General features: G+C 44.7%; 1 protein-coding gene across 1 annotated transcript in view; it reads right to left on the reverse strand.

Annotated features, from left to right (window-relative positions):
• Window positions 1-26971, reverse strand: part of KIF15 (kinesin family member 15) — a 927627-nt gene that overhangs the window by 567939 nt on the left and 332717 nt on the right. The window contains exons 18-19 of the mRNA XM_086941724.1: window positions 5348-5455; window positions 3993-4098 (exon numbers count right to left, since the gene is read on the reverse strand). Of these exons, the coding sequence (XP_086797850.1) occupies window positions 3993-4098; window positions 5348-5455 (214 nt within the window). The remainder of the gene's footprint in view (window positions 1-3992; window positions 4099-5347; window positions 5456-26971) is intronic.

Here is a 26971-nt window from a genome sequence, read left to right on the forward strand (position 1 = left end):
TGTGTTAAGTGGTGAACCACCCAGAGTGCCAGTGAATTGCCCGGTGAAGCTGGAATAGGTCAGTTTTCGTTATTTGGGGATTCAGATATTGAAGGACCCCAAGGTACGCTTTAGTTTGAATTTATTACCCCCATTGGCCAGACTGCGTGGTGATGTCGCAAGGTGGAAAGCATTACCACTCTCCTTGGTGGGCCGCGCGGTCCTCTTTAAGATGTTGGCCCTCCCGCGCTTTTTATATGCTCTGCAGAATTCCTTCGACCCCGGTGCCTCCGTCGTATTTCAACGAAATCGAATCTTTGCAGCGCGGCCTTCTGTGGGAGGGGAGGCCGCGTATTGCATTGTCAAAATTGATGTTGCCCTGGTATGACGGGGGCATTGGTCTGCCTTATATCAGGAAATACTATTGGCGTCCCAGTTGGCTCCTATTAATCATGCAATTTATGGCTCACCGGTAGACCCGGGCTTTGCGATGGACCGTGGCCAAGTGCCCGGGATAGAGTAAACTAGAGTGTTGTATGCGAAGAGTGGTCACTTCCCTTTGGTGGGTCCTCCATCGACGGCAACAAGGGTATGGCATGAGGCTAACAGGGACCTCAAGCGGGACGAATAACACTTGCTAAGCCTTTGTGGAGCTCGGTGATGTTGGGTAATCTGTGGAAAACGAAAGGGTTTGACCGTTGGGATTTGATTGGAATTGCACAGGTGCGAGATGTGTGGGGTAAGGATAGGATGTTGACATTTGAGGAGTTGCAGGCCAAGTACCAGCTGCATGATACTGAACGGTTTAGATACCTTCAGGTTAGTCATGCTTTACGTGCAGTAATCCCCAGTGGCGAGACACCTCCGGTGGCCTCCCTGCTGGAGGACCGACTGTTGGATGGTTATTTGCCTACCAAAGCATTATCGTTGACCTACAGAAAACTCATTAACCATACTGAGGATCCCCTGGTGCAGCTTAGGGAACAGTGGGTGGTTGAAGGATTAGTTCTGGATGAGGAAGATTGGAGTGAGGCGGTGTCATCCCCTAGAGTAGTGTGGTCCCAATGAGACTTTGTTTGGTCCAACTCAGGATTCTGCACCGTTCCTACACCACGGGTCCTGGATTGTTGAGGATGGGGTTGGCCGTGTCTGCGGATTGTCGAAGAGGGTGTGGAATACCTGGAACGTTCCTTCATATTCTGTGGGAGTGTGAGAAGGTCCGTGATTTTTGGACGAGGATACATTTGAAGAGGAGTGAAGTATGGGGGTGTGCGGGTTGAGTTGGAGGCGCGTCGATGTCTGCTGAATGTTTAGGAGCCCTCCGACCTCTCGAGTCATGGCAAACTCTGGGTCACTCTTGCTTGTGCGATAGCCAAACGTAATATTGCACAACTCTGGAGTGCTGTTCGGGCGACTCGGGTTGGGAAGTGGATGGAGGACCTCGACTGGTGTATGTTCCGAGAGAGGTCTGTGTATGTGTCGAGGGGGCGACCCCGCAAGTGGGGTAAGATATGGGGAGTTTGGAACGCTTATTGTGGGGACATCTGTACACCACCTGATGTGGATCCTGCCAGTGTGGAATCGGAAGACGCCTAAGCAAATTCTTTACATTTTGCTTTATTTGTCTTATTTGGAGGTTTATGTTCTCTGTGTATATTTGCGGTCACTCAATGCACTCTGGTCAGTTTTGAGTTGTGTAATGTCCCTTCTTCTTGTTCAATAAAAAGATGTTTTAAAAAAAAATAATAGGATAACAACAAATCAAGACACTTACTCAGTGATGCACAAATTACACATTTTCACAGAAATCCAATTTCCACCTATTATCATTTGGATACTATATAGTTTTATCAGTAAAACTGAATGTCTGTGCAAATTTAGTGGACATTTTCAATGGAAAATGTGATGTCTGTAAATGACAATGCAAAAAACACAGTTGATGGACAGAATGTAGAACAATCCTGATCTGCAGAACGTACGTTTTAGCTCTGTAGAACAATGTCATACATTCACCCCCAGTACAAGGATCTGGGCCTAAATCCATCGTTTTTCTGCACTCCACACCACCCTGGGTTAGACACTGGCTATATGCAAACCAGCTCTGACCCTGTGCCTCATGGGAACAGTCCAGTCCGAACTACCAAGCCATGTCTTTCCCAGACCGGAATCAAGCATCCAAGGACCGGTTTCTGGCTATCAGCCTTCATCAGCCTGGATAGCTTGACTCCAGTGGTGTGGAGAGCCTGGGACTCACGTCTGAGTATACCCAGCACACTCGGGGTGAAAATTGCAAAAAACACAGTTGATGGGCAGAATGTAGAACAATGTCATACATTCACCCCAGTACAAGGATCTAGGCCTATATCCATCGTTTTTTTGCACTCCACACCACCCTGGGTTAGACACTGGCGATATGCAAATCAGCTCTGACCCTGTGCCTCATGGGAACAGTCCAGTCCGAACTACCAAGCCATGTCTTTCCCAGACCGGAATCAAGCATCCAAGGACCGGTTTCTGGCTATCACTCTTCTTCAGCCTGGATAGCTTGACTCCAGTGGTGTGGAGAGCCTGGGACTCACGTCTGAGTATACCCAGCACACTCGGGGTGAAAATTGCAAAAAACACAGTTGATGGACAGAATGTAGAACAATGACAATGTGCACACAATGCTTTCATGACATTAGATAAATTGTCCACTCCGTATCCATTAAAGGTAGGTGGGTCGCGAAAGTTTGTTGGTCTATAAAGTGGGTTGTGGTTATAAAGTTTAGGAAAAAGGTTGTATAGGGGATTAGTCTATGGTGAATTACAGCAATTTCCCAAGAGCCTCGCTTCCTGCCTACTAACAATCACATTTCCAAATCCTTCTCCTGTTCCATGTCTTCCTTCATGGCGTGCAGAAGCCCGAAAAGGAAAATGAGGCAAGTCTTAGCTTGGGTAGTCCCAACAGCCCTACTCTGACTATAAGAAGCTGACCTAAACAAAGAATAGAGACAGTGGTTGTGTCCCAATGCAGTATTAATGGTTTTCTAGATGTCTTTTCTCGATGTTTAGGCTTCTGGAATTCAGAGACCCCCAACATGCACCATAGTCGCCACACAACCTTGATGCCAAACGTAGAGCTTTCCAAAAACCATCAAGAGAAGAGAGGTTTTGACGAGTCCCACCACTCTGATTGCAAAAAAGGAGACATGTCCTCGGGGAATAAATTCTGTATGAACTACCTCTGGTATCATAAGGCAATTAACCTGGACATGTATGTCATTACAGTAAAATGTTTCACGGACACTGGGCTCAATACCTTGCACCGCAAGCACGCACACCTTGCAAACCTCGTCTCAAAAGGCAGCAGTGAGGCCTTTGTCAAGTTAAGGCATGCCCCCTGTGATAGTCCTTTCAATAGAAAGTTGTTAGGAGTTGCATGTCTTAAAGTTATTTTAAATGTGCATCATTTGCATTTCCCATCTAGAAGTGATAGTTAATGAGTGAGGAGGGAGGAGGGCGGAGGGAGACCCTGGTTGACCGCAGCTACTCGAGGAATCACCACACATTAGGTCTCAGGGAACTATTTAGAGGGACAGCAGCATAAGAGGGCTAAGCAGGCATGGAAACTGAAAAAAACAAGGAAACCAATGCAAGAAAGAACATGACCCATTTACTGATCTTTACTGCACCTAGTCTGTGGGCTGCACCTCTTGGGAATACTCTTATTTGACAGCAACGAGAATTCAAGCTCACGTGTATCACTGGGGGAACAATGTATGATCACACTTGATGTCCTCCACTCTCATAATCTAACTCTCTACATAAATATAGTGATGCCTCTCTAGACAGTGGACTTTCTCGATCTCTGCATAAGAACAAGTTAACTCTATGAACCTTAAGAGTGTATATTCCAGGAGGGACCAAGAAAAAGATGTTGTAAAAAGAACATTTACACAAATATCAGATACAAGACAAACATTTAAATAAATGTGATAAGTGGAGCTTTCAAAAAATAAAAGCAATGTTACCATCATTCTTGCTTTCCGTGTCCCGGCGCAGCTTTTCCAGAGATTTGATTTGTTCGTTTAACATGTCCTGGTCTGTGCTCCAGGAAGCTTTCTCTGAAGTGAAATGCTGTGAGAGGAAATACAACAGCTGACATTGAATGGCAACTTAACTAATGCATGAAGGAAAGGTCTTACCTGACAGCAACATTTGCACACGGTTTTATCATTGTAGCCAACCGCCTATGTAAAATATGAGAATGAAGAACCCAAACGGTGATCTTTTTAATCAGTTCCTGAAATTCTTAATACAAACGAGGATAAGCAACTGAACATATCCCAAAAGGAATGTTAATTGGAGCAGCTCTGACTGAAGGTGAGGAGAAAGAAAGATGGTTTGGTTGCTTTGATACAGCACAGACCCCAGTGAACCACTAGACCATGTGGCTCTCACAAGTTACTTAAGCTGCAGACATTTCATCGGAAACTGTGCATAAGAAAGAAATAATTCTATTGGCATTGTGTACTCTTGATGACATTAGGATACCATAGGGGTAGCTAAGTAATAATAGCTATGCCAGACCAAAAGAAATTAGCAACAGTGCAATATCTAATAACATATGGGGTATGGGTGACATACCCACCAAGGAGGTTCTACCTATAATTCTAGATACAAGGGCAGTAATCAGTATCGATCCAGCAATAAGTATATTCTTCAAGGAATACTCAAATCAATTAAGCTGTTTTCATAATATTACTAGCAAAGTATTGCTTTCCAAATATCATTATAATAATTAAGCTCAAAAGTGTCTCAGTCCCCACACTATATAGACCCTGAGGCCTACATACCAGAGTCTACAATACAAACTTCCATCTAACATGCCCAAGTACAAATGACAGAGGAAACAAGCCATTTGAGGGTAAAATTAGAAATCATACAAACAGTTCAACAAACTCTCTGGTTAACTATAGAACAATTACAGAGGCTGAATGGGGTGTATTAACTATAGTAGGTATCCCAGAGGTCTTGTGGGCTGGCAAACAAGCCAAGCACAATAATCATCATTTGGCAAAGTGTACTGAAGCAAGCAAACTTACATTAACATCCGTTCAGACTGCAACCCCTCTGAAATCAACACTCTGGTACGACACAGTAGTGGTAACTTATATTTGGATGGCATTTAGAGATTAGCATTTGCCAGTCTGTTGATGAGAACAGATTAACAAAGCCTCACATTTCTCTGTGTACCCGCATCCAACCGGATCCCGGTATAGTGATTGAAGCAAAAGCTAGCACCATTTGCATCTCACAGAAAATCGCAGCTTGTCTGACTGTACAAATACAAAAAGAAAGGTATTCAACACCAAAATACATTTACCTCTTGCATTTGAGTAGAGTGATGTTCAAGTTTGTTTAACTGTTGGTGAAGTTTCATATTTTTACTCTCTTGGTCATCCAGCTTCCCTTGGAGGGTGTTCACATTTTCCTGACCAAATAAAAGGGGAAACAGTATGTTCAAATGGATTCTATTTGCAATCCCTTTTCAGTATGTACATGTATTTGGGTGGAAAACATTCTGATTATGGGGTTTAGAAACATCCGTTTACCTTGTGATATTCTAAGAAGAAACAGTAATTACCTTCTACCACATCCTGTTTTGGCGAAATCAGGCTAAAATCTTTTTTCCATTGAGTTCTAATTTAGTTGCTATTGCCACCTACAACTAGAAATTTTTCCACAATTTAATCATAGGCCTAATTAAAAATTATTTGTAACTTTTTTTTTTTTAACGTTTTCCTTTCAATCACAAAGCGTACTCTGGGTTGGGCGTTCTACATAGGCAACTGGAAGGAAAATGTCCACGCCTGTGCGCAGCAGTTTCCACATGGGTTGGATTTATGAGGCACTGTGGCTTTATCAAACTAGTTCATTACTGGGTTTAATATAAGGAAAAACAGTTCCTTAAGAAGGATGCTATTTGCAAAGGGAAAAAAGGCTGAATGATCAGGGGCTCCCGAGCAGTTCCTCCCAAGAGCTCATTTCTCATAGTCCTTGCAGGAAAGTGGCTCTGTATATACTGGACCAAAGTAAGGTACAGTGTGCACAGAGTCCCCAGTCCCCAGAGGTTTGGCAGAGGCTAAAGTTAGATATAACCTTACTCCCTAAAGTGGTAGCGTTGTCAAGCAGTAAGGCAGTATCAGAGGACAGTGTAAAGCATTTGTTGTACACACTCAGTCAGCAAATGGTCTCACACACTCAAGAACTGAACTCTAGGCCAATTGTTTTGTATCAAAAGATATAGTTGTATTATTAGAACCAACAAGGTATCAAAATATACTTTGTCAGAATGAGATACTTTAGATAAATACTTTTCAAATAGGCAATAGACTTTTAAATGCAATCGTTACAGTTGTTGCAATGGGGAACACAATTTCAAACACAATATAACATTGAGCTCATTGGGAATTTGTAGTTAAATGCAATTGATTACTTTTCAGATTACTTTGCTAACCACAGGACTGGATTCTGGATTCAGTCCCCAGACATTTCCTGTAAACAAGTGGGTAAAAGCGTTTTGGTTACAGTAGGGATTTTTAAGGAATATTATTGTATTTTAAAAGTTGACACTTAAAAACTTTTCCACGTGAAATTACCAATGTTATCCTACGGAGGTAAATTCAATTTGCAGGTAAAGTATGTTCAAGTTACTTTTGTAATCCAGTGCTGGGCTCCTAGGTTCAGCACTGGGACAGCTATCTAAAAGAGGCAAGTAATTACGTTTTTATCATTGGCACGATTTTTAAAGAATATTTGTAAGTTTCAAAAATCGACACTTCGAAACCTTTTCACCAAAAAGCAGGCAATGATATCCTATGGACGGAAATTCAAGTTACTGGTAAGAACGGTAAAAATTACTTTTCAGGTGCAGCACTGAGGTCTCTACTGATAACAGGTGAGTAAATCGGAATTCATTGTTCGGCTGATTTTAGATTAATATTTTAAAGTTCCAAAACTCCACACTTAAAAGAATTTCCAAGTGAAACCAGTCAATGTTAGCCTATGGAAGAAAAGTGAATTATCAGCTTTTATGTAAGTACTCGACTGGCAGAGTTAAGGTTCTGGGCATAGACTCGGGGGTCTCCCAGGGTCCGGTAGGTACAGTTGGTACACCCTCAGCAGCACAGGGGCAGACTGGTGCAGAGGTAGTTAGGTCCAATGTTATCCAATGAGAGGCAGGTGGCCTTTGGTTGGTGGCTGTGGTAGCTGGGCTCCTGGTTACTTGCTCAGGGAAAATGGGGAAGTAGGATAGGACAAAGGTTGCACTGCCAGGGGCACTCGGGCGGCTGGGTGCAGGGTGCTTTTGAGCCATTGGCGCTCAATGTTATGCAACGGAGATCTTGAAAAGGGAACAAAGGCTGAAGGCTCGTGGACGGAGATTCTTCAGGAGCGACCAACACTTCGAGGGGTAAGTTGGGATTTTGGAGGATAGGTAGGCACCCTGGAGTTGGGCACAGGAGGCCGGGGGGAGCTGGGTGCAGCGGTGTCTTTTGACTTCAGGAAATCTTACCCCCTGCTGGTCGCAGTAGGAGGGGTCCCTGGTTCTGAGGCTGCAGGCGTCGTCTGGGTCGTCGAGGAGGGTCCATGGGCACTGGATTCCAGGTCAGAATCGCCGGGGGGACGTCCTCCGGGTCTTTGTCCACTCAGGCACAGGCCGGGCTCGGCGGGTGCACAGTGTGCTGGATTTGCGGTTCCTGGCTGGCACCAGGGGTATTGCTGTTTGAGCAGAACCACTGCTCATGGGAATCCCAGTCTCTAAGAGAGTCAAGGCAGGCAGGTCCTCCCTGGTTCTCGAGGTTGCTATCCGCAAGAGAAGCCGGAATTTAGCAGGAGCAGGTTCAAGGATGTTCAGGCCGGTAGGGCTGGGGCCAAGTCAGTTGGTGTCGTCCTCTGGTAAACAGTTGCACTGCAGGTCTTCTTCTTGGTCTTCTTTCTTGTTTCGAAATCGGGATCCGAGGAAGGAAGGTTCAGGGTGCCCCTAAATACTAAATTTAGGGGCGTTACAGGTAGGTCAAGGGCAGGGACCAATAGGTCCCTGCCCTGGGGTGAGTACACCCCCTATCCTGCTCCTCTCCTGTGGGAAGGGGCAGGGGCCTACCTCCGATTGGGCAGGGCTCCCCATCTTCAAGATGACCGAGCCCGGAGTTGTGCTTCACCTCGCCTCTCCCACTTGAGGGGTGGAGTTGGCACAGGCTGGCACACTCCCTTTCCTCACGTAGGGTTTCCCGCCAGAGTAAGGGTCAGAACCGGTGGGGGTCAGTTGCTGAGTACAGCAAGTGGCCTGGAGAAGCTCACAAAGGTGGTATGCCTTTGAAGCTTCCCCCTGCCCATCCTGGGGGAGGAGACTTAGCACCTCGCCCAGGATGTGTATTGTTGCAGGACCAGGAGAGTAGGGGGCTCTCCACCCAGGGGTCCAGCAACTTGTCTGCTGTGTGGCAGCCTAGGCAGCCTCTCAGACAGGACATGGATTGTAGGTTAGGTTTCAGGGGGCATCTCTAAGATGCCCTCTGTAGTGCATTTTACATTAAATCCCACACTGCCATCAGTGTGGGTTTAATGTGCTGAGAAGTTTGATATCAAACTGGTCAGTCTTCAGTGTAGTCATTATGGTGCTGCGGAGTTCGTAATGACAACCTCCAAGCACCATATATTCTTAATGGCATCACTGCACTTACAGTGTCCAGGAATGGCCCAGGGTACTGTAGGCATAGGGCACCCATCTAAAGGGGTGACTGATGTATGCCAGGGCAGTGGGTTTGTGGTCATGGCACACAGGGATGTGTGCCATGTCGACTCTTTGTTCAGTTCTGCACCAGGACACTCGGCCTGCAAAGGCAGTGTTTGTGGGTCAGGGTGCAGGGCCCCTAAGTGTGGCACAATAAGTCCTGCAGCCCTTAGGGGTTTTCTCTGGTCACAATGCCCTGGGTACCTAGGGTACCATTTACCAGGGGCTGACATGTGGCCAGAGATGCCAATTGGGTTTTAGCTTCAATACAGTTTTAGGGAAGGAACACAGGCTCTGGGCACCCGATTGGCAGGAGCCCAGGGCACACTCAGTCAAAGTACATCAGCAATTCAGAAAAAGGTGGGGGCATGCCATGCAAGAAAGATGGCACTTCCTCACAGTCATGCCTCTAACAGCATCAGGAACCAGTGTGCTTCTTTTAAAGTGCTTGGCAAAAGAGCAATACTTTTCTTGCACGCCATTTCAAAGCACCACTCAGTCTTATTTTTTTACATTTTCTTCATTGCAGCCTCCTGAAGTTGGGATTCTGACTAAATAGAAATTCAGCGTGTTTAGCTTTTTCTACTCCATGTGCAATGCACGATTTCAGGACAACTAGTGATTTCTTGTCTTCTTGCTGCCAAGTAATTAAAAAAAAAAAAAAACTATTCATATTTTTGCCATACAACAACCCATATCTAACATTACATGTAACATTCCTCGTCATGGAACCATCATCACGTTCTAGAGTCACTTGGAGCAGTGGTCTCTCTCTTATCCACTGTCAAGAGTATCAGTTCCATGTCAATTGTCTCAATAACACAACATGATCTCACCCCGCCCTTCCTCCACCGGTGTGTCCTCTACTAACCATCTATGCAGCTTAGACAACTAAGTCCTCCAACAGAGCATGTCATAGTACCATTAATATGGGACATCCAAACTTCTGATCAATCCGGAATTCTAATTGCACCACATGGCTGCATGAGGGGAACGCCTTCCACACTCACATTTCAGGGCGATCCTATCTGTTCAGTCATGTCTGACTGTGTCCGTATCCGCCTCAGGAGCTTACAACGATATAACCAGTGCCTCCCATGCCCTTGCTGAGTCCAACGCTTTATCATTATTAGTGCCCTTTGCCTGTTGAAGCCGAACTGTACTCTCACTCACCGCCCATTTAATTAAATCCGCTTTCCATCTTTTGAAACTAGGTCCCCCCTTGACTTCCAATGCGCCGTATTATCTTGCTTGGCCAACAAAAACCCCAAATCCAAAAACATGTTACCTGCGTGTTGGGGGGGTGCGGGAACCAATGCAACAGACAAGTCCCCATATCAGCATTGATGTGCCGCTCCGTGATTTCACAGAGCAGGTCCACCACCTCCTCCCAATATGTACCCAGTAGCGGAGAGCTCCACATCATGTTTCTGAACTCCGCCCCTTCCAATGTGCACTGGGGACACTGAGCAGTATCTACTTTGAAATACTTTTTAATCCTTGCTGGAGTAAGATATGCCCTGTGCAATACATAAAAGTGAACTAGTTGAAATCTAGCGTTTCTGGTACTCTTCCACGCTCTCTTGATTATTTGGGCCCAAGTTTTCTCTGGAATCTCCTTACCTAAGTCCGCCTCCCATTTTCGTTGAAATTTCCTCATAGGTTCTATTCCCTCTCCCACCAAATGCCTGTATAAACAAGTAACTGCCTTAAAGGTCCCCGCTGCCATTACTATATTTTTCTCTTTCTGCCAAGTCATTACTGCATTCTAAAACTTTAACCACAATTTCAGCATGCCCTGCTCCTAGTGGTCCATCATTGGGCTCCTGCTAGAATTCATTGCATCCACTGTCCACTGCGGACAATCCCTCACAAAGCTAATACAACTGGTTTATAGCTGAAAATGCAAGCCATAAATATTAGCTTTGTCAATGCTTGCTGTTGATAATATAGATTCCCTTGTTTCAGGGAGGAGGCTGCAGTGTCACTGACCGACCCGCTGCAAAAACCTTGGATGAGCCGGTTTATTAGTAGCTGTACAGTAGATAACAGCAAAGCAAAAATGTGTACCCTATTAGATGTTCAAATACTTGAGATCACATGTATTCTGGATCATAGTCTAAAGTGTTTTACTTTAATAACAAAGTAGAACCTGCTGCATGCAATCAAGTCTTTCAAGAAAGCGAGGCAAATAAATGTCCAGACTGTATCCTGTCTTTAGGGAAGTAAAAGTGTGTTGACAGACATTTAGTAGCACTCAATTAAAGAAAATTTGGCAAACAATTTAACACAGCATTGACGTGGCCATCAACTGTAACACTCTCCAGCAAAGTGACCTAGATGGGAGTCAAGTAAAAACACTATTGAAAAACCCTTACAGTTAACTATTTTTGTAGTGCAGCGTGCAGTCAGAACTATTCTAGGAGTTATACCTTCCAGTTTTGGTGATTGGAGGACTATTGAGATTTACATGACGTATTAATTTTCGCGTGCAACCAGAATTATTCTATGAGTTAAACCTTTCAATCTTGGGTTACTACCTAATAGTGAAGGAAGGATAATACCTGCTATAGAGGAATAATGTATTTACTATTGAATTTTGAGCCCTGAAGAAGTCTGTGACACATGTGGATGCCTGACGAAACACGTGTTCGCTGCTTTTGGATGTAATGAAGTATTTGAAACATCACGCAAAGAAATAAAGAAGATCTTGATTCTGGATTGGATATCGTTTGGATTGTATTTTTTGATAAGATATTGGGACACTAAATGAACAATATCTCTTTCTGATTTGAGAAATGGACTTTAAATGTTAGTGACCATTACTAGTGGTCACGTGACTAAGATTTTTCCTTTTTTGTAATTAATTGGATACTAAAATTTTTTGTTCTCACTCTGATTGTTATATTGTTTCTGAAATACCTAGTATTTTGATATATTTGGAGCTCAGGGAGGATCCATTCTGTCTTAGAATATGACAGGGCTTTTCATAATATGCGGTATATTGCCTATGTAGATGGTATTTCTGCTAGGCATTAGTTTTCTAATTGTGGCACGTATGCTGCATTTCAGAGCGCAATAGTTTAAATAAACATTTCAAAATTCCTTTGTGTCTCTTTCATATCTTATTGTGAACGAAAGTGAGTGTCCCGTCACCGCGATCCCTTAGAGGGTCGCGAGTGTTGTGTTCTGGGGTGTTAATTCACTTGTTCCTCTGGATAGGAGTAGGAAAGCAAGTGAGACTCTATCGCTAGTCGAACTAGGGCTCATGGTACAGAGGTGGTCTGGAAAACTCAGTCCCTAACTACTGATGTTTTATGGTCTCAAGCATAGTTCTGTCCTTAGCAGAATCCCTGCAACAGTGGTAACTGCCACCCGCAGCAGATCAGACTAATGTCATCCCCTGAAATAATGCAGCAAATCCGAAAAAGGAGTAACTTTGTCAGCGCCATTAGCCAAGTCTAGAGACAGCTCACAATTATCATACAAATCAAAAACCTTACTAAAACTCGACAATGCTCTAAACTCTAAGGAGGAAGATAGAGGAGGAATGGGTGGAAAGATCTACATACCATATGAAGGGACTTGTTCCTAGTGATATTCCTTCCCAACTATAACTAAACTTGGACCCCCCTTAGCAGTTTAACACAAGAAGAGTCTGCAAAACTGTTGATTTGTGCACAAAGTATTTTGGAGAACTGCTGTTCTACTTCATTCTCCAAGGCTGCATCAGGCACAAGACCGGATTTCTAATCTATGCTGATCAGACCAACATCTTTGCATGGGAAACCTAGGTGTACGTGCTGAAGCAGGTGCCATTTCTTACTGAATGAGCTTGTTCGCTATTGGCAGCTCTTTTGAACTAATGTAAAGTCAGATCTTGACTTAACCCAACTTATGTGTTAGTATTACTACTCTCCCGTTCCCGCAGACAATAGATGTAAACTAAGCAACTAACAGCTGGTCTTCAACCCAGTGTTCTTTCATCCTCTCCAAATAAAGAACAGAAGGTTTCTGGACGACAGGTGATGGAAATTTTCTTGGATGGGTGTATATATTAATGGCATAATAGTAGGCTATTTTAAGCAAGAGGAAATTCAGGAACGACTATTGGCAGGAAAGAAAGTATAGTTCTTAAAACTTCCACATCAAGAAATAAAATGTACAGGAAGCACTTCCAACTCTCGAAACAATTTTAAAAATGTAAAGCAAACAAGAATGCATTGGTTCAAAAGATATGCCAAATAAGAGATCTAAGCACTAGATGTAGATCACAAGAAGGCATCAAAAGCATGAAAGGAGGCAAATGGTGTAAAAGGTTTTTTAATAATCCATGTACTACAGGTAGACTGAAAGAGCTCTATGTCCGAGCTTCTTAAAATGCAAAAAATCGCAGCTAGACATTCATCGATGGTGCCTCCAACACCATTTTTCTCTGAATAGCAAAACGGAAGAGCCATTGACAGCAAGGTATTTACAGCTTTCTGATTGCACAACCAGAGAAGTTGTTCAGTCTCCCTAAATATACTCAATTGGTTTGAGGGACACCTGGCAACAAGCATAACACAATGCGTATTTCTTCAGGTAGAGTGTATAATTCAAAGGTGTTCCAAATCTCCTAGCAGGCACCAATATCCAAGGAAGAGCAAAAAATATTCAAGAATTTTATCAGAGCTACCTTTCTTAAACCGATGAGCAAAGCCCCCGTTAAAGGAATAAAAGGGTTTGGAGAAAAGGATGCTTCCCCATATCAGATATAAAGGGGATCGACAGGCTTCAGGTATCATTCTGCATGATGCTATTTCTCCTGAGACGCTAGCTGGAATGACAATGGTTCAAGGACAGTCTCAATCTCACAGGCTATTGCCCGCTAAAGTTCATACAGTTAACTAGACATTTGCTGTCATTTCCTGGCAGGTTGGGTAAGGCATCAGCATAGAATTCCGATAGAGTGGCAACATAGCAGTAGGTCTACTCCTGTTTCTACTTTATAATTTGATTGTTTTACAGCACCAATTAGTGATGAGCCAGTGCAGAAGAAAGTACGGTCTAGGGTGCTTCTCTAGAAGCAGACCCAGGCCATTCAGTAAGGCTGCACCATTGTCAACGACATGCCACCCTTCCATTGCCCCAGGGAACTATGCTTAGAGAGGATAGATGTGATTGTAAAACTGTAGTGCCTTTTCTACATTATGATCTAGGTGTCTATATACCTTCCTATTCCTAATTACCATGGTGACAATACACACAAGTAAAAGGACTTTTGCAGTTATATACAACGGTCAACCAGAATACGCAACAGTGGGTCCTTAATACCAGAAATTTCTGATGAGACGACTGTTGCAGAGTCTTCAGCACCAGGTTGAGCTAAGACTTTGGTGCCACCTGCGAGCTGCACCATGGTGAGGCGATGGACACATACCCATCATACAGGATATGCCACATTTTAGGAGTGCATTGAGGTGATAGGTACAAAACAGACCTTTTCTGGACCCTGGTGGGCATGCAAGATACCGTTCTGGTAGCCTTTGTGGCAATAACTTGAATTGGGGCTGGAAGTTTTGAACAAAATGGCCTTCTGTCATGTATATTCCAACTGTATTCATTCATGGTATTCTCCTTCGCTTCAGGGGCTGAGAGTCCTGCAGTTTTTCTCTGGTTCCAGATAGGTCCTACAATAGATCAAGACAAGTGTTCTGGGAGGCCTGTGGGCTATGCACACGTGTACTGATTACAAACAGGACATGAGACCGTATGTCAGCTTGTTGTGGAGCAGCAATAGACATATTGCTTTGTGCACTGTAAAGTCATGTATGGTGCTGCTATGGAGCACCAGCACTAAATAGCTGTGAAATCAGGGTCTGCTGAACAGTCTCATTCAATCCCTCAATAACAAATCATCGACTTGGGGATGAAACGGATGAGGAAACTACAGACACCCTTTCATTGCATTAAAAGATTCAAACAGGGTTTTAGTCTGAAAGAATGGTCAGTTAGCACTGTGTACTACATAACAACAGATCCTTTGCAACATTTCATGCATACACCCATCATGGATGTTAAACCATAAACCAGAATGCAGAGCAAGTTAGCAGCCACCAAGATATTTACAGTGGTTTACAGCAAACAGGGAAGAAAGGAGCTGGAAGTGTACCACCTCAAAGATATGCAGTGCTTTATTGAGAGGAAATGGTGCAGATCTAGTGACAAAAAAACGGTTCACTAGGTGGTAGATCTGACATTGAGGCACATACTACATATACGCTTCATCGTGACCAGTCAGTTTGGTCTCTAATTCTGCAGCAAAGTGAGCAGCAAAGCAAAGTGAGCAGAGGTCATCCTACCCGAGTAAACTATCAAATGGCAACTCATCAGGGAGTTAACTCCAGGAATAGAAAAGAGTTGATACAGAAGCCCTTCTTTTAAGTCAGTTATGTTTCAAAGGATATCTTGTTGGTGGTAATATGGAAGTGAATGTTGCATTTATGTCTAGACCCATTTTATGGTGCTTTTGTGTCCTGGACACAGTTAGGACCACAGCCTTCTAGCGGTCTTAACCTTCGGTTTGAGGCCCCTCTACAGGTCGACGATGCCTACTTAGGGGGTCCGGGACTGCTTAGATAATTATAATATTAACAGATTAGTAAAGTTTATATAAAAAAGCAAAAAGGTAAAATACTTTTTTTTAATAAGAGTCTCTAAATGTGAAATTGGAGTCTAAAAATGAAGGTGGTATCTTGTGATTGATTTGCAGGAGTAGTGCACGTACATCAAACAGATGCTTAGGTACCAGGTTTAGAATAATTTCTAAAAGGGACATCTGTAGCAGGCAGGTCAGAGTGCCCTTGAACCTAGTGTTCAAGGTGTACCTAGGTACAAGGTATGGCCACAGCAGCAAACTTCAATGTGAGTTTAGGGCTCACAAAAAAATGGCTAAACTAGTAAACGTTTTTCAGGAAGCAATGGCTGGGATTGGCTCCTTTCTAGCCAACAAGACCCAAAAGACCAGGAAATATGCTGTTGAATCCGACGTGAGACCAATTAGATACATGCCGGTGACAAGAATAGCATCCTCAGATTGAAAACAGACTAAGGTGATCCACTTAACAAAATATAATGCTTGGAATACATTTTCAAGGATTAAGGAACATTTCCTCGGTCTAAAAGTTCTTTAGGGGAGGGACCCTAACACCAATTGATTCCTACTGGTTACACAGCCATCCGTGCAGGAGCAAACTCCAAAAAAAAAAAAAAATCCATAACTTCTGTCCGATACAGAGATTTTCTTTGATCCCCAGAAAACGCTTTGTTTAAAAAAAAACCCCACAAAGTTCTATCTTTACATGCTGTGAAAAGTTCTCTCTTGCTTATAGGGCAACCACTTTGTTGAATGTACATGAACTTAGTCTTCGCTAGTGTAATACATAGCATTCATACTTACACATGTTCACGCGCTTCACACGCTCTTGTTGCCTTGTTGAGTTTTCATTGTTTTCATGTGATTGACTGCATGCGCACATTTGCTGTTAGGTGCGCATGCTGCCTAGTTATCTTTTAAAATGAGCTTTAATTAAAAATAAATTCTCGTGCGTGTAACCTTCTCTCTGCAGTATGAACAGTATCTTCAAACAGATTACGTTTGGACTACAGAGAGGAAGGACACATTCCCGTGGTGTCTCTTATTATCAATAAATAAACTTCAAGAATCAACCTTATTTGCTCGAAATGGATTTATTTACATGAGGAAGACTTCAACATTTCATTTGGCGACGATTTACCTCAGTTTTCTTCAACATCACAAACATTGTGCCTCGCAGAGATTCTCCACGTCCAGCAGCAACTCTTCGTCTGTGTATCGGCTGGGGAATTTCATTTCTTCTGTCCTGCTAAGGAAATCACACTACTGACGCTGCATATCCTGGCTTGAAAGGCGGGTTTCCGGATTAGCGCTGGACCTCCTTTCGTGACGCGCCTCTCATACGGTTTTTGTGCTAACCTTTCCCTATTGGTTCACGCACAAAAGCATTCCCCTCTACAATTTTAAACACATCTGATTGGATTCACTCGTGCACTTCATAATTAGCATGGTTTACCAGAGCACGATCTTCGTGATTCAAATAAGGAATACTTTGGGACAATAACTAAGTTTTTAAACTTATAAAGTCACTTTAACACGCACCATACGCGTGCAACAGTTTATTGATTTTAATTGTGCTCAAACATAATTTATCACCTCTGCCATCGCAATGGACTAGTTTATTATAATATTCCCAGCGTAATTACAATTACTGTCTTTTAAATGGCTACTCAGCAAATTTTTCAAATGGATCATTTCCTACCAAGACAAGGCAAACCAAATGAACCTTGGAAACTATGGTTTAAATCCTTTGAAAATTACGCAATACATACATACATACATACATACTTGGTGGCTATAGATGCGAAAGCTTATTCGCCTAAGCGCAAGCTAGCCATTCTTTACAACTATCTAGGTAGTGCTGGTTGTGAAACTTTCAATATTTAACCAGTTACTATTCCATCCCCAGGCGAGGGAGATTGTTGGAATGTATATTCTGAAGCTCTCAACAGGTTAAACAAAAGATTTTTGGAACAACCAAGCATAATGTTGGAGAGATTCAACTTCATGAAAAGGAAACAAAATTCAGATGAATCTGTTGAAGATTATATTTCAGTACTGAGAAACCTAGCTTCAGACTGCAACTTTGGGGCACACTTGGACTGTTACAAAAGGGATCAATTGGTCTACAGCTGCTTTCACAAGAAGATTCAAGAGAGGATACACCGCTGTAGAGACCCATCCTTATCTGAGGTCATTGACATTGCTAAAGGCATAGAAAGATCTATTACTACTTCAAAATGTTTAAGGAATGCAAATGTCTCTCCTGTTAACATGATTCAACATGATTCTCCTATTAACAATATTTCTTACAGGTCGACATTTGTCAAACCTTTCCAACAGAAAAAGAACAAAATTAATTCATTCTGTTACAGGTGTGGTTCAAAGTCACATTTAGGTGATAATCCTGTTTGCCCAGCATTAGGTAAAAAATGTACTAAATGTGGTAAAATGGGCCATTTTTACAATGTTTGCAGAAGTAAGAAAATTGTAAGTCAGTACCCTAGATACTGAGAAAGGTTTAGAGAATATAAATGTTGAAAATAATCATACACTCTGACAATCTTGAGAGATTAATGTTTCCATTGGCACTCAAGATTTAACTCTTTCTAATCAAAAAGTCAAAGAACCTTTATGTGAGGTTATCATTGGTGATGTTAAAATCGACATGATGGCTGATTCTGGAGCACCAGTCATCATCGTTTCAGGTACCCTTTTTGAAGAACGGTGGGCCTTCAAGAAACCTTTACAAGCTTTAGATATCATTCCTAAGGCGTATGGTGGTCACACCATTGAAATGTCTGGTTATTTTACTGAATTCATTACTTGTTTAGAACGGAAATTGTTTACTAAGGTGTACGTAGCACACAAAGGTAAGCATATTATTGGATGGCGGGACCTAGCAAAGAGGGGTCTGAATTTGGTTCCTGGCTCTGATAATCCTATTCCTGTTAATACAGATGTTTCTATTTCTTCTGTTTCAGGTTCTAATCTGCCTAATGCTGCAAATATTGCTACAACCATGTTTAATGAATTTCCTGAAGTTTTTACCTCAATAGGCAAAATTTCAAAGGTAGAGCATCTCATGAAGTAAAAAGACAATGCAATTCCTATTAAACACAAGGCTAGACCCATTCCCCTGAGTTAGAAATCACCTTAAGGTTTTACTTGACAAACTTGTCAGTGCAGGTATCATAGTAGGTACTGAATCATCAGAATGGGTTAGTCCCATTGTGATAGTAAGAAAAAAAGACAATTCTATTTGTTTATGTGCTGACTTACGCACACTGAACAAACATATAATAGTGGATTGTCATCCCTTACCAAACATTCAGGACTTATCTAATATTGTTGGTGCCACTTGTTTTACCATTTTTGACTTGACTTCCACTGATCTCAGCACATTTACCACATGCTTTTGGGGCATATAAGTACCTTAGACTGACTTTTGGTTTAGCCTCGGCGGCAAGCGTTTTTCAAAGGTTTATGGACCATATGTTAGCAGGTATTGAATCAGTACAAGCCTATCAGGATGATGTTTTGATTTATTCAAAAGACAGATGATCACAAATCCACTTTAAAGAGGGTTCTTCACAAGTTCAAAGAATTTGGAGCTACTTTTGGAACTAATAAATGCAAATTTATGGTGGAATCACTTGACTATCTAGGTCATACCATATCAACTTCTGGAATAAGTCCCAAATTTTCCCTTACAAAAGCCATAGATGAGGTTGTTGTGCCCAAAAATAAGGATCTTCTCAGATCATTTTTGGGTATGACAGTATTACTCTAGATTTATTTAGAATTATGCTCAGGTGGTTCAACCTCTACGTGTTTTGTTGAAAAAGAATACACATTTTTCATGGGGCAATGAAGCACAACAGGCTTTTGAACTAGTTAAAAATCTTATTCTTCAAGCTCCTGCACTGGCTCCATTTTCGCCTGGGCATAAATGTATTTTATCTGTTGATGCAGGTCAAAAAGGTCTAGGAGCAGTTCTTTGCCAATGGATCAATGGTAAGGAGAATACAGTGGCTTTTTCTTCAAGATCACTGTCTGTTGCAGAGTCCAACTACAGTACAATTGAGAGGGAAGCATTGGCAGGCACGTGGGCTGTGGAGAAATTTAGAACTTATTTGGGGCACACATTTTTTATTTTTCTGACCATAAGCCTTTAATACACTTATTGAACGGGAATGGTACAGGAAAAGCTTCCAAAAGATTAGGCAGATTACTCTCACGGTTGCAGGAGTATAACTTTATTATAAAATGTATTCCAGGAGGTCACAATTCAAGGGCAGACTGTCTATCCAGGTTGTCATTGGAGGATAATTCTTCATCTTCCAGGTTTGATGATGTGGAATGTGTAGTGGCTTCTGTTGAAGATTTTATTACCAATTTACTCCATATTACTCAAGAAGATTGGCCTAAAGCTTCTCAAGAGGATTCAACTCTTTCGGCAGTCAAAAATCTGATTGTTTCTGGTTGGCCTAAAGAACGATCTCCATCATCCCCTTTAAAACCTTTTGCACAAGTTAATCAAGAACTCTCCCTGGTTGAAGGTTTAGTCAAGCGTGGGGATTTGGCTATACCTCCCACACCTTTACGCATGAGAATTTTTAAAATTGCACATGAGGGGCACTTAGGGATAGGTGCCACTGCTAGGGAGGTTGAAAGAAAATTTTTGGTGGCTTGGGTTGGAATCCGATGTTACAAATTGGATAAATTCTTGCGAGACATGCCTATTATCTGATAAACACTGGAAAACCATGAAAACACCAATGCATAACGCTCCAGTTCCAGAGGAGGCTTGGATGAAACTAGCTCTAGATTTTGCAGGTCCGTTTGATGTACTTTCTAATGATAAGAAATACATTTTAGTCTTAGTAGACAATTTTTTAAAATGGGTGGAGTTTGAATTTTGTTGGTCTCCCTGTTCTTCTTCTGTGATTAACTTTCTCTCTAGGATTTTTATTTCTGAGGGCTTTATAAGAGAGTTGGTCACAGATAATGGGTCACACTTCACGTCAAGTGTGATGGAGAAATTTTTGTCTGCTCATTCCATCAAACATTTAAAGGTTGTTTTATATTCTCCTTTGGCAAATGGCTTGGTGGAACGTATGAATAGGTTTATTGAAGAAGGCATTCAATCAGCTATATCTGTTAATGAAGCTGTAGACATCTTTTTAAGGAAGAAGATTTGGTCACATCTTACTACTTCTCATACCTCAACTGGAGTTTCTCCCTTTAGGTTTCTTAAAAAGAGAGATCCTAATGGAACACGTTGTTCTTCTTGGCTTAAAATGTTAAGAAAGAATGATAATTCGTGTTTGGTTTGCAAAGATAAACAAAACATGCTTAAAAATGTTACAATTTCAACATGATCTATGCACGTCTGGGAAATGCAAAAACTGAAAAGACTACAGAATCGTGTGGCCTGAATGCATCCATATCTAAAAGATAAAAAGCATGTCATGTCTGCTCTGATATCACATCAAAGTCTCCAGTTTAAGGTGCTATGCATTATGCAATAGCTCTTTCATGGGAAAGTCCTATACATCTGTCAAATCTGGTCACTTTCTACTGATCTATGAGAAATCAAAGGTCCACGAATGTGGTCGGTCTCTGCCATAGTAACTCTGAAGGGCCCAGAGACATTATATATGGAAGATCCCACAAAGTCTAGGGTCCTTGTCTTTTTAATGAATGATCTAGCACATTAAGATCAACATAACTACATCAGGTGTAAAAAAAGAAATTAAAAAAATCTCTTTAAACTTGCCTTCACATACGACTGTCTGAGCAGGACTACATCCCACCCTTTCCCACGGACCAGGCCCCATACAACCACAGATCCTCCCCAAGACAAAACATCTCCAATATTGCTGTCCGGAAGGCAGTTTGAACACTCAAAGTTGCCTGAAATTCTTGTGCTGGACTGAGCTTTAAAGAAAGACCTCAACGAGTATACTGAAGTGGATTCCTTTAGTGCAGCTAAATCGTATTTACACTTAATTTCCCCCAGCCCTCCCAAGAACGGTGTCTCGGTTGACAAAATGGCAGTTGCAACTTTTCTCTCAGGTTGCATCCAGGCAATCAATCACAGCATTGCTGTTGGTGCATTGATCCACCGCAGTGGATACGTGACTCTAGATGTACATAAATCTTTTTTTCTTTAATAACTCCAAAACTACTGAACAAATTTACACCAAATGTAACTTTCTGCCAAATTTAGTGTAATTCGGTTCAGCAGTTCAGCCTGTAGTTGCGTCTAAAATCCCTATGAGAAATTGCCTGGGGAAAAGGTGTTTAGAGACCCCCCCCTTTTTCTCAGCCCCAGATTGACGGATCACCCTGAAACTTTCCAGACAGGAGCTGAAGTGACTGGCAAACTGGGTTTGAAATTTCATGAAGATCTGTCAAATTGCATTAAAGTTATTAGCAAAGCAAAAATAATGCTTTTCCGATGGAAGCTAAGTCCTAACTAGAACCTGCTACTGGGTATATATATACTGAAGTTTGTGTGCATAGATCATCATGCAGTCTGAGCCCCGGGGTGTTGCACGCTGAGATGCCAGAGTATTTTGTAAATATGCCACAATGCTTGTTGGGTTCCAACAAAGACAAACGGCACGCCAAGCAGGGTTTGTGGTTTATTGCAAATTAAAATTTTAGGCAGAAGAAAAAAGCTTAGGAAATGTGTTTTTTGAGTTGCTATTAACTTTGGCACCGTTTGACAAATTTCCACAAAACATTTAGCAAAAGTGCTCTTTTCTACCTAGTTTGTGCATGGAAAGTTTTGGAGTGTTTGGTCATGCGGGGGCTGAAAAAAAGGGGTCCAAAACACAAAATCCCTATGCATTTTCCATCGCAAAAACAGTACAACGTAATGACACCAAATTTGGCAGGAATCTAGATCCTGGTCCGCAGATTGTGCTTAGGCGAAAACCTGTTCAGTAGTTTGAGAAATGACGGTTTAAAAATATTTGTAAATCTGGAGGGGGCGCTAGAGGGCGCACGAGCTAATGGCCGCACTTCAATGAGGCTCTGGCTGCCTGGCCAGAAACATCCTTAATATATCCTTTTAGCTTGCGGGTGGACGCCCAGAAATCACAGCGCTGGTAGACCTCCCTGTTCTGCAACACCTGTCCGATTTTGGGGAAGATCCGAAGTCCGACGCCTGACTTACGCGTCTGAGAACATTGTCCAGGGAGCGCCGCTGCGGAGGGCTGCCGAGGCGACCTGGACACCGGGCCACGCGAGGCCGCGGCTCTCCACGAGGTGGCTAGGACTCGAAGTTGCGGAATGCGGATTGCTGGGCGAGCGGCCTGCTGGAGGCTTACCGGGTGGCAGCGGAGGTGAGTCTCTCCCCCTCTAGGGCCGTTGCAGCCTGTGGGGATACTGTGCACTGCTCCGGTGACCCGCTGGAGAAACGATAGAGTTTGGCGGCACCCGCCCGGGCCTAGCGAGGGGGTTGGACTTCTCCCCGGCCTTGCTCCACGCATCCCCGCCGCGGCCCCAGAATCCTTCTGCGACCCTGCTGCATCTGGGCACAGCGACCTGAGGAGCGACAGGAGGCCGCCGGAGGACATCGGCAGTGCCTGGACTGCAGGTTTTGCTTCCCGCGGGTGGCGCGCTGGGCCTCCCCGCACCCCGCCGCCCGCCGTCCCGTTTGTGCTCCTTGGGCCCAGATCTGCCTAGCTGTACTACAGCGCTCCATTACCCCGCCTTCCACTTCGGACATTGCCGGCTGGCCCTAGTCGCTGGAGTAGGGGCGCGGAGGGGCGAGAGGGGCACTTGGACACTGCTGGCCTGTTTCCCCGAGTTGGTGACACCGCCACGGGCGTGACCGCCGCGCAGGGGGCTACTGAGGCGAGCGGACTTGTTTGGGAGTGAAAGGCACAGGACCTCTTACCACTCATCGGACCCAACGGGTGCTCACAGGCGGAGCACGATGGGCAAGAATGACAATAAACAGCCCAAGCTCTCTTTTGAACCTGCGGCCGCAAAAAAACCGCTGCGCAGCACGGCGGGGACCGGCGGTGCCCCAGGACCGTCGGGCACTGACCTCCCCTCTACACCCATGGCTCCGGAGTTGCGAGTGCTGATGGAGGAGATGCGACAGGGCTTCGCCACGATAGTGGACAAGGTTGATCGCTTGTCGTCCAGGATGGATGGTGTTGCGCAGAAACTAGAAGTCCACGAGGAGCGCTTGACGGAAGCGGAGCGACGCATCTCTACTTCAGAAGACACGTCCACTGCCCACGATACGCGCCTAACCAGAATGGACAATATCCTGAAAGTGATAGCGGCGAAGAATGAGGAGTTGGAGGCGAGAAGCAGGCGCAATAACATTCGCGTTACGGGGGTTCCGGAGTCCACCAACACTGGACGTATGGAGGACTATGTGAAGCGCATACTCGTCACTGCAGTGGGCAAGGAGGCCTTCTCCAGTCAATTTATTGTCGAAAGGGCGCACCGCTCTCTGGGTCCGGTTCCCAAGCCGGGAGCGCAACCACAGCCTATCATCGCCCGGTTGCTTAACTACCGTGACCATGATGCGGCGCTACGCGCAGCTCGCACGAACCGGAACCTGGCTTGTGATGGTGTACAGTTCTCCTTATACCCGGATTTCACGCCCATGGTGCAGGACCAGCGGAGGAAATTCTTGCATGTGAAGCGGAAACTGAGGGACATGCAGGTGGATTACGCGCTACTGTACCCGGCGCGACTCAGGGTGACCCATCAGGGCAAACAACATTTTTTTACAAACCCGCAGCATGCTGAGGACTAGGTTAAGAAGCTCCGCACTGCTAGGAGGGACAGGCGAAACGAGGAAGAAGAAGAGGCAGGTGGGAACCCTGCCGAGCACGATGAGTCCTGATTGTGTCCTTGTGAACATTTGCTTGCTGACTCCCTGTTCTTGTACTGCTGATGGACTCGGATTTTGTGGCCTGCTCCCACCGGGGCAGTCCTGCTCTGCCTGCAGAGACATGGATAATTGATTCGTTGCTTTGCAGACTTGCTGTGGAGGGACGTGTGGGTTCGGACACTTTGCCCCGCTGCTGGAATTGATCTTGGATTGAGCAGGCTGATGGCAGTGCAGGAGCCGGAATGGGCAGCAGCTGATACATGGACGGTTTACCTGAACTATCTGGTAATTTCTCCGGATTGGGGGGCGGCGATGAGAGACGCTGGTTTGATGTACGGGCCTAAGCCTGCAGGGGTAATACATGCCAGGCACCACCCCTCCTTCTCTGTCTTCCCCGTATGGTATATGCGGGACGAGGGGGGAGTGTGGGGGTGTTTTGGTGCGTACCTCTGATGTCCCCAGGAGGGGATTCCCCACATGGTTTTTCTACGGTTCTTGATTGTGGGGTTTGGGGCGGGGGGAGGGGTCATGGTACTGGCAAGTTTGGGTTGCTTCAGTGGATGGGGGAGGATCTGTTGAGCGGGGTTTGGGTTGCTGTGCGTGGAGGGAGGGGGGGTGTTTGACTGTTGGGATGGGCGTTGTTGGAAGTGGAGAGGTTGTTCCGGATGAAGTTCATGGCATGTATGCAGGTACTGGAGTTCGGATGTGTGTGAGCATGGTTGGTCGGATGGAGCGACTGTTCTGGACAGCGGAGAGATTGGCACTTGGTACGTTCCGAATGAGGGCTGAAGCGTTGACCACGGGCTTCTTTCAGGGATATGGTGTTAGACATGGGTGATAACGCTTTGACTACTGTCTCCGTAATGCCTTGGAATGTCCGTGGCCTTAATGTCCCCCGAAAATGCAGAAATGTGATTGCATATTTAGATCGGCATCACGTGCAAATAGCCATGCTCCAGGAAACCCACCTAAGCCCACGTAGTATCCCCAAGTTTGCGAGCAGGTGGGCAGATGTGAGAGAGTTTTCCTCCTATTCCACGTACTCCAGGGGGACTGTTATTTTGATTAATAAGAGACTGCCGTTCCAAAGGTTGGGGGTGCGGGCGGATAAGGAAGGGAGTCATCCTATGGGGCAGGCTGGGCACTGATGTGATAATGCTTGTAAATTGTTATGCACCTAATATTGACACTCCTGGTTTTTTCTTGGCGCTGTGGGGCCATGTATTGGAGACCGAAGCCACTCACATTGTCTGGGGGGGGAGACTTCAACTTATCGTTACATCCTGGGGCGGATAGATCGGACGGTAGTGGACAATACAACACAAAAGCCAGGGACACACTCCAGGGCATACTAACGGAGGCAGGACTAGTGGATAGCTGGAGGCACTCGCACCCGACAGCTAGGGAAGGTACCCATTTCACTGCACACGCGCGCTCATGGGCACGGATCGACTACTGCTTTGTCTTGCGGGGCCTAGCTGGTGGGGTTGTTCGGGTGAAACATCTACCTCGTACCTACTCGGACCATTGCCCTGTACTGACTGTTTTGGAAATGCCTGGTTATGCTAGAGTGCGTCCGCCGTGGCGGCTCTTCCCCTCGGCCCTGCTGGACCCTGTCTTTAGACATGAACTTGGTGAGGAGATAGAAGCCTTCTTCCCTAGGAACAAGGGGTCTGTCGAGGTCGAAACAATTTGGGAAGCCTTTAAAGTGACTGTGAGAGGAATCACGATCTCTAAAAGCTGTGGTATACGAAGGGAAATAGTGCGCACGTTGACTAAACTTGAAGCGGAGCTTAAGGCGCTAGAGGCCGAAATGGTTGGAAATCCCAGTCCTGACCTAGCGGTGCAATTCAGGGCCAAACTGTCGTCCTACGAGGAGGAAGCGGCCAGGGAGGTGAAATTCCGAGGCAAATACTGGACGGCTAGGCGCTATTGTGAGGGGGATCGGCCAGGAAAGGTTCTTGCGGCACTCACGAGGCACCAGCGCTTCGCCACCCATATCTTAGTTATCTCTGATGACGAGGGAAAGACCTACCAGGATTCTAAAGGAATTCAGGACACCTTCCTGCAACACTACAAACGGCTATACTCCACACAGCAGGTAGGCGAGGTGGAGTTCGGAAACTTCCTAGATGATATAGCACTCTGCTGGTTAAGCGATGGCGACAGGGCGTTCTTGGGATGCCCTTTCGAGTTGGACGAGATTAGGGAGGCGATCATGTCCCTCAGCAATGGCAAAGCTGCGGGGCTGGACGGTCTACCGGCCGAATTCTATAAGTGCTACATTGACATCATGGCACCGGTACTGAAAGAGGTCTTTGAGGAGTCGCTAGAGGTGGGGATACTGCCGGGTTCCATGAGAGAGGTGGCGATCACTTCGCTGCTGAAGCCAGGAAAGAACCAGATGGACACCGATGCCTATAGACCCCTGTCGCTGCTAAATTGCGACGCGAAGATTCTCACAAAAGTGCTGGCGACTAGGCTGTCCCTGCTTATGAATACTCTGGTGCTGCCGGATCAATCTGGATTTGTCCTAGGGCGGGCCACATCCCATAACCTCCGCACGCTGTTCTCCCTTATACCTACCATTTCGCCCGACATGCCGGTCGCTGCTGTGTTTCTGGACGCCACCAAGGCGTTCGATTCGGTGGAGTGGGGTTATCTGTTGGCTATCTTGGGCAGAATGGGGTTCCCCCGGATATTTATCGCT

This window comes from Lissotriton vulgaris, chromosome 10 (assembly GCF_964263255.1).
Source record: "Lissotriton vulgaris chromosome 10, aLisVul1.2, whole genome shotgun sequence".
In the NCBI taxonomy this organism is placed as follows: domain Eukaryota; kingdom Metazoa; phylum Chordata; class Amphibia; order Caudata; family Salamandridae; genus Lissotriton; species Lissotriton vulgaris.